The 17,557-nt window shown below is 37.8% G+C and overlaps 4 protein-coding genes and 1 pseudogene across 6 annotated transcripts; 4 read left to right on the top strand and 1 right to left on the bottom strand.

The window, feature by feature from the left end:
* Positions 977-4,654, top strand: LOC104765303 (IRK-interacting protein-like). Of its 2 annotated transcripts, XM_010488998.1 has the most exons (3): positions 977-1,186; positions 1,528-1,657; positions 2,928-4,654. In XM_010488998.1, the coding sequence occupies exon 3, from the start codon at positions 2,928-2,930 to the stop codon at positions 4,326-4,328; it is 1,401 nt and encodes a 466-aa protein (XP_010487300.1). In that variant the 5' UTR covers positions 977-1,186; positions 1,528-1,657; the 3' UTR covers positions 4,329-4,654. The 2 variants fall into 2 exon arrangements, with proteins under 2 accessions (XP_010487300.1, XP_010487299.1); XM_010488997.1 differs by lacking the exons at positions 977-1,186; positions 1,528-1,657 and adding an exon at positions 1,667-2,799.
* LOC104765304 (transcription factor TGA2.3-like) lies at positions 5,897-7,408 on the top strand. 2 transcript variants are annotated; one of them, XM_010488999.2, is made up of 2 exons: positions 5,897-6,442; positions 6,900-7,408. In XM_010488999.2, the coding sequence occupies exons 1-2, from the start codon at positions 6,036-6,038 to the stop codon at positions 7,225-7,227; spliced, it is 735 nt and encodes a 244-aa protein (XP_010487301.1). In that variant the 5' UTR covers positions 5,897-6,035; the 3' UTR covers positions 7,228-7,408. The 2 variants fall into 2 exon arrangements, with proteins under 2 accessions (XP_010487301.1, XP_010487302.1); XM_010489000.2 differs by having other exon boundaries at positions 6,921-7,408.
* On the top strand, positions 8,463-12,760 carry LOC104765305 (polynucleotide 3'-phosphatase ZDP-like). Its single transcript, XM_019241335.1, has 15 exons — positions 8,463-8,898; positions 8,997-9,059; positions 9,312-9,440; positions 9,562-9,861; positions 10,112-10,195; positions 10,356-10,430; positions 10,519-10,587; positions 10,689-10,772; positions 10,910-10,966; positions 11,060-11,136; positions 11,430-11,511; positions 11,603-11,719; positions 11,986-12,110; positions 12,306-12,375; positions 12,480-12,760. The coding sequence occupies exons 1-15, from the start codon at positions 8,689-8,691 to the stop codon at positions 12,534-12,536; spliced, it is 1,599 nt and encodes a 532-aa protein (XP_019096880.1). The 5' UTR covers positions 8,463-8,688; the 3' UTR covers positions 12,537-12,760.
* LOC104765309 lies at positions 12,887-15,637 on the bottom strand (annotated as a pseudogene).
* Positions 15,678-17,552, top strand: LOC104767515 (rab3 GTPase-activating protein non-catalytic subunit-like; the record flags this gene model as incomplete). Its single annotated transcript, XM_019240826.1, has 7 exons — positions 15,678-16,101; positions 16,261-16,395; positions 16,491-16,682; positions 16,836-16,897; positions 16,994-17,154; positions 17,229-17,377; positions 17,508-17,552. Coding segments are annotated over exons 1-7 (1,089 nt in total), but the record flags the coding sequence as incomplete, so codon positions are not given.

Consider the following 17,557-nt stretch of genomic DNA (forward strand, 5'->3'; position numbering starts at 1 on the left):
TCTGTTTCAATCTATAAGGTAAAATAAATAAATAATTTGATACTATAGTCTATATGCATATCTCCTAAACAAATATGTATATATGCGAATAATATCGTTAATGCGATGCATACGGAAGCCTACTTTGCAACTTTGATATACTAACCAGAGCCATACGTAGCTGTGATAGCTCTCAATTTTTGGTTTGACATTGAAATCCAATTGTCTCTGCTTTTTTCTTTCCGCAAAACACGGGCAATTTAACTCAAATTTGTACTGACTTATTAAAAAGTTACATTCATATCATATGCCATATTGTATTTGCACAATATAAACCCCGCTAATTACAAGACATAATTTTGTTTAACTATCGTTTAAATAACATGATTCAAATATTGGACTTCGCAATTTGCATCCTTAATTTGCTTTCATCGATAAGACAACTGTTACTTGTTCAGCCAATACTGCTATTCAGCTGTCTTTTATGCAACTTGGACAAATAATTTAAGAGTCTTATTCAATAAGAAAAAATTAGAGAATGAAATGAACTTACTAATAAACAATTAAACATTAAGGCAATTTGAATATGGAACTACTAGTCTACTAACAAATAAATAACGAAGAAAAGCGTTTTCAGCAGAATGTGTGGGAAACGGTTTTTACACAGTTTTTAGTCGCCACGTGTCGTTCATATATCTAACTCATACCGGACGGACCGGTCTTCGCGTGCGAACGTAACAACCAAACACCTTCCAAGTAGTTTCACTTGTCCCAACCCAAACCGTGTGATTTTTATTTTGCGTTCTGTCTGATTGATTACGCTTTGTAGCATTTTTAATTTTTATTCCCTTAACTACCGAAAACACCCTTTCTTACTTTTCGACGTTTCTGTAGAGTAAAGTAGCAATGTCGGTGTAATTATCTCTTGACCACGAGGGTATTTTAGGTAAATAAAATTCCTTTGAACTTCCCTAGGCTCGCCCTCTTCTCTCGTCATTTACTACTTCTCTTCATCTCCTCTCCTACGACTCTTTCTCATTCTAAAGCTCTCTCTTTTCACTTTTTTTCCCTCTCTCTCCTCTTCTTTTTTCATTCTCGAGCTCCGGGTTTGTCTTGAAACCGTGAAGGAATCTGTATCTTCCTTTGTTGTTACCCATCTTATTGTCGTTCAACGACAATCTAGGAGGCTTTTTTTTTCCTCGATCAGGTTTGTTAATCAACATTTAATTATAACTTCATCCTGTTACTATCATCTTTTTTTTTGTTTCTTCTGAATAATTTCGTTTCCATTATTGTTGCGTTAGCGTAGTTGTTTTATACTCTCATTTTCAATCAATGAATATATCATTGTGACTTGTAGCCTCACAATCCTATCATTATTCATAGTAATAATGCCATGGCGAAGCATTCACATTAGTTTCATATTATTCTGTTTTTTTTGGTGTTTGTCTTTCTTATATTGGTTCTCTGTTTCTTAATCCTTTTTTTTTTCAATCTTCATTTGATAGGTACTGATTTATGATTTTACATGATTGATTTGATCTGCAGGGTTTAAGCTGAGGTTAGTTTGTCATTTCGCCAGTTGGTTCCTTCAGATTCACTCTACAATGAAGTGAGAACAACAAAACAGAACATAGAAACATAGTAGAGAGATAGAAACCTTTGAACTTTTGGAAAGGTACATATATTCTTTAACATTTACAGTTCGTTTTTAATGAACTTCGAGTACCATTTTGGGTTTAATCTCTCTGGGGTTTAATGGTTGGATGTTTCCTTGACTCCATTTCCAGATTTCATTGATCACGCTTTAACATGATAACTCACTAGTTCTCCTTGGGTTTGTGTGTTTTAGGGTCTAAACCAGTAGACCGCAGTGAAATCGAGAATATGGTTGTTTTGTGAGTAGCTTGTGACTGTACTAAAATGTTAGGTAGCTATATTAGGCTTTGATGCTGTCTTACTTTTTTTTCTTCAAATGAGTGGAATCAAATGACCATTCGACAGAATCATATACATATAATATAAACATGTGTGTGTTTGTGTGTGGGGGCACTTTTTATTTCTTGGATTCTAGTTTAACTGATTTGGTATGTAGCAATTATGAATCCTGAATACTCTAATCCTCTTTCTCAGTATCCCATAATTGACAACTTATGAATAACTTTGAGTATCTCTATGTATTCTAAACTCATTAGTTCTTTTTGTATTCACTTTTGCACTTTTTTCTTGACTGTTCCTTTTCAGAGAAAAGTGAAAAAAGAAATAAGAACGAGGGGTGTTGAATTATTTGCATGTGTCATGTGTGTGTTCTGCAGATGTGAGATAACCCATTTGGGTGTTATTATATTATATGTATTTTTACTCACTTTTGTTTGATTCTATAGTAGCAGCACAATTTGACTGAATAGCCCCACACACATATAGCAAAAGATTTCAGAACATTAAAAAAAAAACGTAGATCGGTTCTTGAAAAGAAAATGGTACTACACACGCAAGTTGTTTATTCTTCTTCCTTGGACATTTCTTAATTCTTTATTCCTTACAAATAAAAAACATTTTCATTTGTATATGAACCACATTGTCCCCACAACTCTGGATGAATCTTTAAGCTGTATCCACTTGATAATCTAGCCATGTATACCTCTTTCTCTGTATACTATATTTATTGCATACCTCTCTCTCTCCTTTGTGACCTAAAAGTGTAGTGTGAAACATTAGTGAAACAATCTCTTCAAAGCTTCTTCTCTGCTCTTCCATCTTTTCTTTTTTTTGTTTGTTGTTAACTAAAGAAGTCTATAAAGTGAAGCTCCATCATCAATGGTCCTAGATCTGATTTTGCTTTTGCTTTTCTATTTTTGTTCGATATAGACATTGTAACAAGTCTCATTCAACCCCTTGTTCACTTTTATTTGTAACCTTACTAAGAGCATTTGGTGATGAATCTGCAGATGGAGTCTGTGAAACCAATGGATGTCGCTTCAGGAAAAGGAAAACTCAGACGCACATTTGCCAAGGTTATCAACATTAAGAAGCTAACCGGTGTTGTTCCAGAAGACAACAAGGTTGAGAGAGTGAAGAAGAGCCAAGAGAATGTTACGTTTGATAAAGATTTAGTGAAGAATGCCGCAAATCTCTCTGAGTCCTTTGACAAACTGGAGGAAGAGTATGAGAAAAGGCTTGCCTTGGAAGCTCTTCTCGCAAAGCTGTTTGCTACGATCTCTTCCATAAAATCTGGTTATGCGCAGTTACAGTATGCTCAGTCTCCGTATGATCCAAATGGGATTCAGAAATCAGACAACTTGGTAGTAGCGGAGTTGAAGACATTGTCAGAGCTGAAACAGAGTTTCTTGAAGAACCAGCTTGATCCAAATCCTGATAGAACACTTGTTCTTGCCGAGATTCAAGAACTGAGAAGCCTGTTAAAGACTTATGAGATCATGGGGAAGAAGCTTGAGTGTCAGGTAAAGCTTAAAGACTCTGAGATCATATTTCTCAAAGAAAAGTTTGAAGAATCAATGAGTCAGAACAAGTTGATGGGGAAGAGACTAAACCAAAGCGGTCAACTTTGCAATCCACTGGATCATAATCTTCATATATCGGCGCTAAATCCAACCCATTTCGTTACTTATCTCCACCACACTGTCAAATCGATCCGAGGATTCGTCAAGTTAATGGTTGAGCAGATGAAACTCGCAGCTTGGGAGATCGATATGGCAGCTGATGCGATACAGCCTGAAGTATTCTATTACAAGCAAGACCACAAGTGTTTCGCTTTCGAGCATTACGTTTGCAAGGTAATGTTTGAAGCGTTTCATCTACCTTACTTCTCAAACGAATCATCATCGAAGAAAAAGAAGAAGAGCAGAGAAGACAAAGCAATGTTCTTCGAGAGATTCACAGAGCTTAGATCGATGAAACCAAAAGAGTACTTAGCATCACGACCTAAATCAAGATTTGCTAGGTTTTGCAGAGGGAAGTATCTGCAGCTCATACATCCCAAAATGGAGGAAGCGTTCTTCGGACATTTGCATCTAAGAAACCAAGTCACTGCAGGTGAGTTCCCGGAGACGAGCTTGTGCACTGCGTTTCTCGAAATGGCGAAAAGGGTTTGGCTTTTACATTGCCTTGCTTTCTCCTTCGACCCTGAAGCTTCAATCTTTCAAGTACCTAAAGGTTGTAGATTCTCGGAAGTGTACATGAAGAGCGTGGCGGAAGAAGCGTTTTTCTCGCCGGAGGAATCCGAGCCGGGAGTTGCGTTTACGGTGGTTCCCGGGTTTAGAATTGGGAAAACGACGATACAATGTGAGGTCTACCTCTCACGTTCATGTCAACGCCGTCCGATCAGATAAAAGTCCCGGCCATGATGTCACAGGGGTATTAGAGTAATTTAGTTGGTGGGGGGACTTTTTTTGGGGGTAGGAAAAAATTAATAAATGAGGTAGAGACAACAATTACTGACCGTTGGATTCAGGAGGGGGCAAAGTATTATGTGCTTTGTTGAGTTGAGATTTATGGTTTTATGTTTTTTGCTTTGTCAATATTAGAGAGAGCAGAAGAGACAGAAGCATCTCTTAGCTGTTTTCCATGGAATTATTACATGTCGTCACTCACTACCTTCTATTCTATCATATGTAAATAATTTCCGTCATAAGTTATAAAATATTAATTATTGCTATGTTTGTAGTATTACATAATGTTGTGTTTTGATATCAATTAGTGAATAAAAAGGAATGTATATATGATTAAAGTAAAGTCTAATTTGTATGAGTGGAATGGAGATATCATCTTCTCATAAAGTGATTTGAATCATGGGGATGTCAAAACTAAACAAAACAAAAAAGGTGATTTTGATTCATGGATCTAGTAGGGTTTGTTGGTTTGAGATTTAAATAAAATCTACTTTAGATGATATTGTTGTTATTAGATTAAGATTTTGTTAAACCTTGATAAAATTTAGTGTTATTAGTTTGTGATTTGTAAAAAAATCATTTAAAATCTTAACAAATTTAAGTTATTGGATCTATACTTTTATAAAGTCATTAAAAGTTTTATGTTATTCAATTAAAACAAAAGAATATAGAATTGTTAATAAATTCAATTATTGTCTTATTGATTCATGATTTTATACACTTCACAAAATAAAGTCATAAAAAATATCACAAAAATACAGAGATTGTTTGGAGATTTTAGAAAACTAATCAACAAAACTATAGAATACTCTATGTCAATCTTTTAAAAATTTTTATTTATATTCAATTTTGATGATTTTGTTAAATTCTTCTACATACTTTATCAATTAGAATCAAACAGCCCAATTAAGTTTTTTTTTCTTATTTTCTTGAAATTTGACTTTTTGAGACCAATCTCTCTGATTTGTTTATTTTATTTTGACGACCGACCAAATATATCAGATAATTACTCTGATGGGTCCATTCTATATGGGATTAGATCTTTTGGGCCCAATAACAGTCATATGAACATATATCCAAGGTTCGGTGGGAATTGACTCGGTTTTGTCTTTGATTCTCGAACCAACCCGGTTAGATTCATACTGCTTTACCAATTGATATACTCAAAGTTCTGAACTTGTCCTATTAGATTTTAGAACAATGTTTGATGATTGTTTAGAACACTGTTTGGGTGTTTCTATCTTTGGGAATTGATGGGTTCAGCCGTTCAGGTATAAGTTTACAAAAATTTGAGACCAAACCAATTAGATTTTCGCATTTACACCTGCATTCTTATTACGAAGCGGCAAATGTTACACTCTTGTCAACTGAAACAGTTTTACAAAATTTTGGCATAAAAAAGAAAAGAGATTGAAACATTAATTCTACAAAGCGATAAAACATTACTTTATCTTTGACCGGACAATTATTTATATGCATCTCTAAAATTTTAGGAGAATTCTTTTTTTTTCTGAAAAAAATCAAAGGGGAACGTTGTTGAGATACAATCACAAAGTCGGTGACAAAAGATAATAATATAAAAGCATAGTATATACAATATATAAATTTGTTCGACCATCCCAAACACTACGGAGGACCCAGATAAAAATGAGCCAAGAGACAGCGATAGCGAGCTTCAAGAAATTCCAACAGTCATGGATCGAGCAGCTACAACACCACCTCAACCACCTCCGTTCAGCTCAAAACCACCACCGGAACTCTGTTACCGGTGACGAGGAACGGCTTAGGGAAGCGGTGGAGAGAGTGATGGAACACTTTAGAGAGTACCACAGGGCGAAGTGGGCGACAACGGAGAAAGACGTGGTTGGAGTTATGGCTGCTCCTTGGTCTTCGGCTCTTGAACGGTCGCTCCATTGGGTCGGTGGTTGGCGCCCAACCACCTTGTTCCATTTGGTTTATACTGAATCCAGTATTTTGTTCGAGTCTCGTATTGTTGATATACTTCGTGGCTTTCGTACCGGTGATCTGAGCGATCTCTCTCCTTCTCAGTTCAGGTTATACACGAAACTCTAATTAATTAGCTACTTTTTTACTAATCACAACTCATGCATACTCTCTAATATACTCCCTATGTATCTAATTTATGTCCTAAAGTTGCGATATGATTCGAGTGTTATTGTAATTCTCGTGTTATATAGACTGTTTACCAAAAAGTCCAAAACTAATACATGTTCACACATACAGGTAGATATATCAAAGAGTTCATTTTGAACATAAGATGTTTATTTTTCTATATTAAAAAATGCTAAAAACATTTTGATGGGTTTGAGAGATTAACAAACACATTTTGATTATAGATGATAAAGATTTGATTATTTTGGTAGTTGAAACAGTTTTTCCAAAAAAAGACTCATTTATCTTACTTTGTTATCTAGTTTTTATTTTTTGGTAAATGTGTATGCGCATATGGACTAACTAAATACATTTTGATTATTTAAAACTTAATATTAGGATTAAATTTGTCAAAGGCAGGACGGTTAGTGAGCTACAATGTGAGACGGTGAAGGAAGAGAACGCTATAACGGAAGAGTTATCGGAGTGGCAAGACGATGCGAGCGAACTCGTCATGGGAACATCGTCCAACCCCGAACAGAGGATCCGACGTCTAGCAGGAATCGTCCATCGAACCGATGATCTACGGCTGAGAACGATCACACGTGTGGTGGAACTGCTTAGTCCGCTCCAACAAGCGGAGTTTCTAATCGCTGCGGCTGAGCTTCGTACGGGCGTTGCTGGTTGGGGGACTAGCCACGACCGTCGTCGAAGTTCCAACGTTTGAAGCTAATAATTAAAACGGTTTAAAAGGTTATATGAATTGAGAAAAAGATTCAGGTTCTTTTGGATATTAATATTAGATTATACTATGTTTTTACCATGTTTTTTTGGTTATCCACTCAAACAGTACGTGAGAGTTTGTTTGGTTTTTTACATGGTTATGAAATATATATAAAAATCCTGTGTTATGGCTGTCCGGTTGCGTAAAGATCAACTTATGGGCGTGCGTGTTAGATTATCTTTTTCAGTTGGATTTCTCTAAGCGTTAGAACTTTTTTTATGAGATCATAATCTGACCTGAATGGGGCATTTGTTGCTTTGCTAAAAAGAAAAAGACAATAAAGACAGAGAATCGGGGACATGGGTAATTGTTGATTTCTTCTGTAGACCAAGTGGATAAACAAAAAAAAATAGAAAGTCAGATACCAAAAAAAAAGAAGACATGAAGTGAACGTGGCATGGTCATGTCTCTTGAAGACATGCATGAAGACACTTGGTGTGGTACGCGTCCTCCTATCACGGCGTCGATTCCAAACATTTTGTTTGGTTTAGTTTTAAAGATTCTTCCTAAAAGAAAGAGTCTTATTTTTAGTCGAAGACAAAATAGACAATGATTACATGACAATTTTCATCTCAGTGCAGCTGCCATCTCCTTCTCGGAATTTTATAAATACTTCGTGTGATATTTTTCCTGTCTTTCTTCTTTCATTATTCATGAAGCAGGCAATACAAAAACAGCTTTTCTAGTAATTTTCTGAAATATCGAACTTATAAACTTGTGAGACTGCTACACAATGAAAATGATAAAAAAAAAGTAAATCTAAGACTTTATTCTTTCATATAATGCTTAAGTAAACAACAGACTAGCAGAAAAAAAAACTGAGAAGAAACGATCGGCAAAAAAAAAAAAAAAAAATGAGAAGAAACATAAAAAAAACTGTCATATGGTTTTGATGGTTAAAGATGTGGCAGAGGATTTTTTTTTTATCTTCATATAAATGTTTATTTCCATATATCAATAATAAATCAAATGCCTAGATAACCTAATTGGAAAAAACTATTAAAAAAAGGGTAAGTAATGGAGGCCTTTAAAAGCCCCAAAAAGCCCAAAATCAAAACCCAATAGTAAGAGGAGACACTGAGGTCTGGCCCGAGAAACATATAGTAATTTACATTTATACCCCTTTGACCGACATCAATTTACCGACATACATCTTCTAAAGTTTCTACTTTCCACTTTCCAGATTGGCGGGAACGCGAAAAGAACCCTAAAATCGCCCTTTTCTCTTGAAATCCCCACTCACTCATGGCTTTATGATTACTAAATTCGCGTCTCTTCGTTTCTCCCCTCTTCTTATAATCAATCGTTCCACTCTCTATTTCCGACAACGACCACCACAGTACTACTATCTCTACAACCCACAGTCACATTTGGAGAAGAACACCGGCGGCGAAGAAGAAGAAAATGCCTGTCGTAGCTGAGTACGCGAAGTCGGATCGATCGTCTTGTAAGTCATGTTCGGAGAAGATTGCTGTGAAATCGCTTAGGTTAGGGTTGATTAGCAAAGGACCTGGCGGGGTTGATATGACCAGGTGGCACCATTTCGATTGTTTCCCTACTGATTCCGAGCCGATTGCTTCAGCTGATGATATCCAAGGTTTATCCGCTTTAGAGGTTAGGGTTTTCCTTTGCTTTTTATTCTACTGTGTGTTTTGGACTCTTTAGGGTTTAGGGGTTTGTGTTTAATGCTTGTGCTTTTTATATGGTCTCAGAAAGATGATCAGGATGCTTTGATGAAGATGGTGGAACAGTGTGGTGAAGAGTCTGCTAAAAAAGTAAGGATTTTGGAAGTGACGTTGTTCTTTAGTGTCATTTTGATTTATCTATCTAGTAGATGTGTTAGATTTGAAGTGCTCTTTCTTTCTTAACTGTTTGTTTGTGTTGGTTAAGATGAGAAGAAGGTGACGGTTAAAATTGGGCCGAAGAGGTTTAAGGAGAATAACGCTAAAGATCCATGTCTTAACCGGAAAATGGGTGGTATTATTTCAGGCTTCTCCAAACTAACTTCTTACTTCATTTTCTGGCAGGAATTACCGAAGATGGATGAAGATAATGCAGAATCTGTAGCTGATAATGAGTTAACGGAGGAGACAAAGAAAGGAAAACATTCTCCGGTTGCAAAATTGGTGGAACAATGTGGCGAGCCTGCAAAAGAAGTAAGTTCTAGAAACAACAATCTTCTTTTTCGAGAGGAAAGCCTTCTATAGTCTCATTTGCTCATCTCGATGTAGTTGACTGAAGCACTTTTCGTTACTGCTTGTATCGGTTAAAATAAAGCAGAAGGATGAGGATGAAGAGATTAAAAAGCCTGCATCAGATGTAATAATTGGGGAGAAGATTAAGGAGACGACAGGGTCTCCTGATTCTTCAAAAGTTATTGCTGAGTATGCAAAATCAAGCAGATCAAAGTGCAAGAAGTGCTCTCAGACTATCGCTGCAAAGGAACTGAGGTTAGGGCTAGTGACCAGAAACTTCCGGGGCTTTGATATGACACAGTGGCATCACTTGGGTTGTTTTCCTGTCGACTCGGATCCAATTTGTTCTGTAGAAGACATTGGTGGATTTTCAGAACTGCAGGTTAGTCTGTATTTAACGATTAGGAATTTCTAGCTCAAGGGATAGAGCTTCTGGATGATTGCATTTATCATCTGGTAACAGGATCATAAAACGAAACAGATTGGAATATAGATGTTGGCATATTTTAATAGTATTGTCACTTTGGCATGACATCGCCTTCAGTGTCATGCTGATTTAACACCCAAACATGTACATATCCTTGTTTATGCTGACACATCTTTATATTTGTTTTATTTGTAAATATAAACAGAGTGGTGATCAGGATGCATTAAAGGAATTGGTCAAACAATGCGGGAAGAAGACTTTGGTAGATGTACTAGCAAAACCCTTTTTCGTAATATACTTTTTCCTTCGAGGAAGCATTCTGTTTTAAAGTGTTTTCATGTCTTAACCAGAGAATAATTATTGTAGTCGGTTTCAGAAAATGTAGAGAATTTTAACATTGTAGGCTTCTATAAACTAACTTCTTACTTCATTTCGTGGTGGGATTGCAGAAGATGGATGAAGATAATGACGAATCTGATAATACTAGGCTAACTGAGGAGACAAACAAAAGAAAACATTCTGAGGTTAATAAATAACGTCAATCACATCTTTTAATATAATTTTGTTAGACTGGAATATTCCTTGACCTGTAATGTATTATTTCTTATGAAGGTTGTTAAAATGGTGGATGAAGATGACTCGCAAACGAAAGCAAACCAACACACGTCTAGAAAACATAAGGTATAAAAGCAATGATATGTACTGAATACCTGCTAATGGTAGCCACTCTCTTCATTGGGTAGAAATTCTCCTTCATAATTTTGGAATATTGTGTTATGCAGGTGAACAATAGTGAGTCAACTTCTCAGGTCGAGGTTGAAGCAGAAATCTCTCTTTCAGCTTGTGATGTGAAGGATAAGTACAGGGTAGGCACTTTGTGTCAATTAGGTTAAAGCCATCTACTCCCGTGTTGAATGTTCTTCTTGGGAGTTTGTAGCTTTGGCATTTGTATTCTTTTTCAAGTTCTTTTATCTTCCTGGCTGCTAATCTACTTGTTTCCTAGGATGCCAATCTATTACCAAAGTGGAAAGCTTTCGAGACAGTTATATTCCTTGAGCGGGTGAGAAATCTTCTTCAGATATGACTTCACTTCTTGAGTATACGGTAATGTATTTATGGCCTAATGTTATATTCCTTTTTGACATTTTTACAGGATGATGGTCTTAAAGATTCAGAGAAAATAGCTGCATTTGACTTTGATGGATGCCTGGCAAAAACGTCTGTGAAAATGTAAGAAGCTCATCCAGAATTTTGCTGTTTTCTCTGTTTCTAACCTAGGCCGTTTGTGATCTCTGGACCTATAGCTATAGGCTGTCTATCTCAAGTGATTACGTTTTCACAGAAAAGCAAGCCGACAATGCTTTTGTAATTTAAATTTGGACGCTACACTTTTTGTTTATCTTAATAATTTATTGGTATCTTAATAATTTAATGGTGTTACTGTTACGCATGAACCTTATCTTTTATGGACAATAAGAATCAATGGAATGTGCCATAATGTTTTGTATTTCTTTCTTTTTCAGTACAGGGGCACATGCTTGGTCTCTTATGTACCCCTCCATTCCGGAGAAACTGCAAAGTCTGTACAATCAAGGCTATAAGCTGGTATCTTATTTCAGATAGAATTCCATCTAAGCCTATGTTACTCGATGGTCTTTGTTTATATATAGAGTAGCTGAGTTTGATTGTTGTACAGGTCATTTTCACCAATGAGTCCAACATTGATCGATGGAAGAACAAAAGGCAAGCTGCTGTAGATTCGAAGATCGGACGTCTTAACAGTTTTATCAAGCGCGTGGAGGTTCCCATTCAGGTTAAGTGCACTTAGTTTTCATAAACGTCATTGTATCTATTATTTATGAGTAACTGAAAGGAACTGTGATGCATTCAAAATCACTAATCTGAAGTTAATTCATATGGTTCTAATGGTTTGTTCTGTGTATCGATAAAATAACTGAGAAAATAGTTATGATGTCTTGCATGTTATTATTAGCTAACACCCAAAACTTTCTAAAGTGCCAGTTGCCGTAACATGTTGCTGATACTGTGAAGATTATAATGGGTTTGTTCTGCAAGCAGGTGTTTATAGCCTGCGGGTTCTCAAGTTCTGCCCATAAAGATGACCTTTACCGCAAACCTAAGGCTGGAATGTGGCAACTTATGAAGAAGCATTTTAACTCTGAAATTGCAATTGATATGGATAAGTTAGTTTTCTCCCAACTTGCTCTTTTTTATTTTGGGGCAAAAAACTTGGATTTACCTGAAATTTCTAGAAAAGCTGGAAGATTATACTCATTTGTTCACCAGCCTTCCTGATTGAACTCCATCCGCTCCATCCGTTTGTGTTATTACTCGCACTTAAGTTTAGTTGATACTGACTCTCGTACTGTGCTCATCAGATCCTTCTATGTTGGGGATGCAGCCGGAAGAAAAATGGATCACAGCGACGCTGACATCAAATTTGCGCAGGTATTTGTTACAATATCTCAGACATTACCCGTACCTTATTTTTTAATTCACCCAATATAGTTTCCTCCACGTTCCTCATAGACAACTACTCTCTTTGGTTGCAGGCAAGTGGACTAAAGTTTTACACCCCGGAGGAGTACTTTATCTCTTCAAGTACATAAGCAGGGACTTGGCAGTTTCACTCTTCTCGCAACTTCTTTTGTTTTTTGTGATCAGACTATCAGTCATTTAGTATGCCTTTCGTGTTCAAACTATCAGTAATTCAGTATGCTTTTTGTGATCAAACTATCAGTAATTCAGTATGCTTTTTGTAATCAAATTATCAGTAATTCAGTATGCTTTTTGTGATCAAACTATCAGTAATTCAGTATGCCTTTTGTGATCAAACTATCAGTATGTGTTGAACACTCTTTTGTATATAAGTGCAAATTTTAAGCATCAACTAGAGCTTACTGAACCAGGAAAAACAAACTCATTTGAACAAGCAGGGTTGCAGAAGAAGAATTAGAAATCATTGATAACAGAAAAAGTTTTCAAATTTCCGACTCATTTACATACGAGGTTGGGGGACGTTTCAAATCTCTTCTGATGCTAATAACATACACCAAAATACTCTCACTCTTTTTCATTCTTCAATCAAAATAAATTTGGTTCTGAAATCACTCCTTTTGACCAATCTCGCCTTCCAAAATGGCGTGTCTTGTCAGAACAATCTCTTTGACAAGGTTTCTGTAAACAAAGGGCCTAACAGCAGCACGGAGAAATAGCTCAGGTGGGATCCTACTCTTCTTTATCTTCTTCATCCACCTTCCATATCCTACTGTCTTCCATTCTTCTGGTTTCACTTTTGCCTTTTTACCTCTCATTTCCAACTCATCTCCTTCAATCTCACTCTTTTCTCTTTCCTCCATTGCCTTTAACTGCTTCTCATAAAACTTATCTGATACCACCATACTCATCTCTGCAAGCTTCTCCATCCTCTCTGCGTTGCTCGTAGCTTTGTTGAATTGCTCTTCCCAGTACCTTTCATCCTCTTCCGGATCCGTCTCCTCTGTTTCACCTTCTAAACTGTCTTCTTCCTCGCTTCCCTCCACATCCACAACCATGTTATCATCATCATTCTCTTCCTCCACCTCATCATCATCGTCATTGTCAGCTTCATCTTCAATCCACTCTGAGAATTCAGCCTTCTTTGAGTTTCCACTAATGTTCATCTCATCCTCATTTTCATCTGGAGCATCACACCCTAGCTCCATCTCTTCCAACTTTGCTTTCCACTCTTTTGTATACGGATGCAACAACTCGTTCGGGTGGTTTCCAAGCAAGAACTTCAACACTTTGGACTTCTTTTCATCACTCGACTTCTCATACGCATTTACCACATCATCCACAAAAGCTGTCTGTCTCACCTTCAGCATCTTACACAACCCTCCGTAATAAGTACTGAACTCCACTCTACCTTCATCATCCTCCACTTCACACACGAATCCAGATTCCGTTACCGGGTTTAGATAAGGGATGAGCGAGTTAAAGAAATCTTCTTGAGGCTCAAACCTGCACTGAAACACAGGCTTCTTCACATACACAATATCAGGTCTAAACCAAGCCGCACATTGACATATCAAAGACCTAGACTTGTTCCCCAANCTCACTCTTTTCTCTTTCCTCCATTGCCTTTAACTGCTTCTCATAAAACTTATCTGATACCACCATACTCATCTCTGCAAGCTTCTCCATCCTCTCTGCGTTGCTCGTAGCTTTGTTGAATTGCTCTTCCCAGTACCTTTCATCCTCTTCCGGATCCGTCTCCTCTGTTTCACCTTCTAAACTGTCTTCTTCCTCGCTTCCCTCCACATCCACAACCATGTTATCATCATCATTCTCTTCCTCCACCTCATCATCATCGTCATTGTCAGCTTCATCTTCAATCCACTCTGAGAATTCAGCCTTCTTTGAGTTTCCACTAATGTTCATCTCATCCTCATTTTCATCTGGAGCATCACACCCTAGCTCCATCTCTTCCAACTTTGCTTTCCACTCTTTTGTATACGGATGCAACAACTCGTTCGGGTGGTTTCCAAGCAAGAACTTCAACACTTTGGACTTCTTTTCATCACTCGACTTCTCATACGCATTTACCACATCATCCACAAAAGCTGTCTGTCTCACCTTCAGCATCTTACACAACCCTCCGTAATAAGTACTGAACTCCACTCTACCTTCATCATCCTCCACTTCACACACGAATCCAGATTCCGTTACCGGGTTTAGATAAGGGATGAGCGAGTTAAAGAAATCTTCTTGAGGCTCAAACCTGCACTGAAACACAGGCTTCTTCACATACACAATATCAGGTCTAAACCAAGCCGCACATTGACATATCAAAGACCTAGACTTGTTCCCCAATCTCCCCATCAAATTCCACTTGTCCAGCCTCTGCTTCTTATCCGCTTCTACAACCACTTCGCTAACCAACGTCCATTGCTCCCACGGCAGCTCACTGAGTCTCCATTTCGGATGCCTAACAAAAACCCAAAAATACTTCAAACCAAGATTCGAATCCAACTCCTTAACCCTCTTCTGAAAATCTAAATTCATGTCATGCTGCTCAATCTTCTCAAACTCTTCATGATTCTCCACTTCACCAATCATAGTAACACACTCATCAGAGATAGTACCACGAACAGGATCACCAACCACAACACCACGCCACGAGTAAGGTCCAAACTCCCCATACTTGAACCAATCATAAGGATGACGCAATCTAGGGTCATCCTTATCCATAAACCGAACCATCCTATCGTAACCAAGCCCAATCATCTCAAGCTCCTCTTCCGTGAACTTATCCGGGTGGCTACTGAGGATGTTGCTTCGACTCTTGTCAGGGTTATTATACAACCTGTAAAACAACGATTCCGCTAGCTTCTTAGACTTATCACGAGCGTTCCTCTTCACCTGCTTCCTCATATCTGCATCTCCTTCTATCCTCCCACCAGACGAACCTCCTCCAAGCTTCTTCTTGCTCCTCCCCGCCAAAGCACGCAAATCTGGCCTAAATCCACCATCATTTCTGAGCAAAAGCTCGAAGCTTTTGACCCTGAACGCATAGTTCCTCTCGGTAATAACTGGTAAAACCGAAACGACCCTTCGTACGCCGCAATTGGGTGGAGATTTACGGAAGGAGAAGCTAGGGTTCAGGGTTTTAGAAAAGGATAAATCTGGACTCAGCATTGCTTCTCTCGAAGTGAGCTTAGAGATGATTAGAGACGGTAATGATATAAGCCTGATGATACGACGACGTTTTGCTTCTGTGTCTCAACTAAAACAAAAAAAAATTTAAAATCTGATTTTTTTTTTTTGGTTGGGTTCAGAAGATCTGTGATGGCGAAGAGGATCCACCTGACGGAACTAGGCTGCATCGCGTGTGAGGAACTTAGCGAGCTAGGTGCGGGTAAAGAAGGGTGGCTAGTGAACAATCCGAATCTTTTATGTGCACTCGATTCTCACTCTTTAGCCCTAGCCAATCGTAATCTCATCTTGATTGTGAATTGGGGTGATCCTGATGCGCCTCGTGTCAAGATCAGACCCGATCTGTCTCCGATTGAGGCTGAGTCGATTACGGCGATTGAGTGGTTAGTGTTTGATGACGTCAGAGTCGTCGTTGCAGGGACTTCTTGTGGGTATCTCCTGGTTTACTCTGTTGCCGGTGATCTCATTCATAAGCAGGTTAAATTTTCGAACTTGATGTTTGCTTTAAGTGCGGAAACGTTGGTTTTATGAACAATGATGTCTCAGAACATTGTGGCAGTTCTGTTGTTGGGTTACCTTAGTTTACAGTAAAGAGATCTTATAGATGAATTACTTACTTCTTGTCTGTGTTTACAGATGGTACATCCAAGCCGTATCTTGAAAATAAGAGTACGAGGAACTAAGAAAGATTTGATACAAGAGACATCCGCTGAGGAGATCTGCTTTGTAATGCCTGGTATCATTGCCCGTTTTGATGGCTCCCACATTCAGGTATTGTTGTAATTTCTTTTGACAAAGTAGAACTTTTTGAGGTTATGTTTTGCTAAGTTCTGAGATTTGTTTATTTTTTGTCTGAGTTATTGTAGAGTATGCTTCAGAAATGGTTTCAAGAGAAAAATTCTAATTTTTGGGACCAAAAGAATAGAAAGGGAGATGTAGAAGATACTGGTAGTTTGTCCCAACGACTACCCTATCAGATATGGAATGTCAACAAGAATGGTGTGTGTGTTGATGCTACTGTCACTGGCGTAATGCCTCCTCCATTACTAGAACTTCAGGTGACTACTTATGTCTATTTATTTCATTGTGTCAAACTAGGAAAATAAGAGACTTCTCTGCAGTTTTTTTTGTGTGTAGAAAGCAAAAGAATAGAGAGACCTTTTTGGAGTTTGTTCCGGTTTATAAATCTGGCTAATTTTATTCTTTGACAGTCAAGTCAACGTTATTATTGTGCAGTGACCATTGGAGAGGATGCTGTAATCTCGGCTTACAGGTTTGTAATATCTTTGATAATTGTTTTTCATATTTTACTTTCATGATGTTCTTCTGTTCATTGAAGAATACTTTTTGTGATCACTTTCTTTTGAAGGCTCTCAGAAGACAGAGGTAGATCACTTGTCGGAGCGATTCTTTCAAAAGTTGTGCCTGCAGCTGCTTCAACCATAGCTTCTTTTTCTAAACTGATTTGGAGAAGTAATGATCAATCACCAAAGCGAAAGCCAGAAGCCAAGACTCAGTCATTTGCTCGAGGTACATTTTCATACCCTCTGATCACTTCACAATATATCACTCTGTGGCTTAACCTTGTCAAAATGTTGCTGCAGCATCATCCTTGACATGTATAAAGGACTACCCAAGGAAAGGCGAGAAGCTCACGTTATCCCCGAGTGGGACATTAGCTGCGATAACAGATTCTCTTGGTCGAATACTTCTGCTAGACACTCAAGCTCTCGTAGTTGTCCGGCTTTGGAAGGTTTGTTTTAACATCCTTAATACTTTTTCCCTTCGATCTCCTCTCTGTTTTTATAATCGAAGACAGTGAAGCCAGAACCAATGTGAAAACAGTCTAATGCCACATCTGACTCAACAACTTTATTTGTCAGGGTTATCGTGACGCAAGCTGTGTGTTCATGGAGATGTTAGCCAAAAAAGA

This window comes from Camelina sativa, chromosome 19, assembly GCF_000633955.1.
Source record: "Camelina sativa cultivar DH55 chromosome 19, Cs, whole genome shotgun sequence".
Lineage (NCBI taxonomy): Eukaryota > Viridiplantae > Streptophyta > Magnoliopsida > Brassicales > Brassicaceae > Camelina > Camelina sativa.

Excerpts from the sequence above, each read along its gene's own strand:
- LOC104765304 (XM_010488999.2), top strand. The coding sequence starts at position 6,036 with ATGAGCCAAGAGACAGCGATAGCGAGCTTCAAGAAATTCCAACAGTCA. Across the intron at positions 6,443-6,899 it reads CTCTCTCCTTCTCAGTTCAG|GATTAAATTTGTCAAAGGCA; the intron begins GTTATACACGAA and ends ACTTAATATTAG.
- LOC104765305 (XM_019241335.1), top strand. The coding sequence starts at position 8,689 with ATGCCTGTCGTAGCTGAGTACGCGAAGTCGGATCGATCGTCTTGTAAG. Across the intron at positions 10,773-10,909 it reads ATGTGAAGGATAAGTACAGG|GATGCCAATCTATTACCAAA; the intron begins GTAGGCACTTTG and ends CTTGTTTCCTAG. Across the intron at positions 11,720-11,985 it reads GCGTGGAGGTTCCCATTCAG|GTGTTTATAGCCTGCGGGTT; the intron begins GTTAAGTGCACT and ends TTCTGCAAGCAG.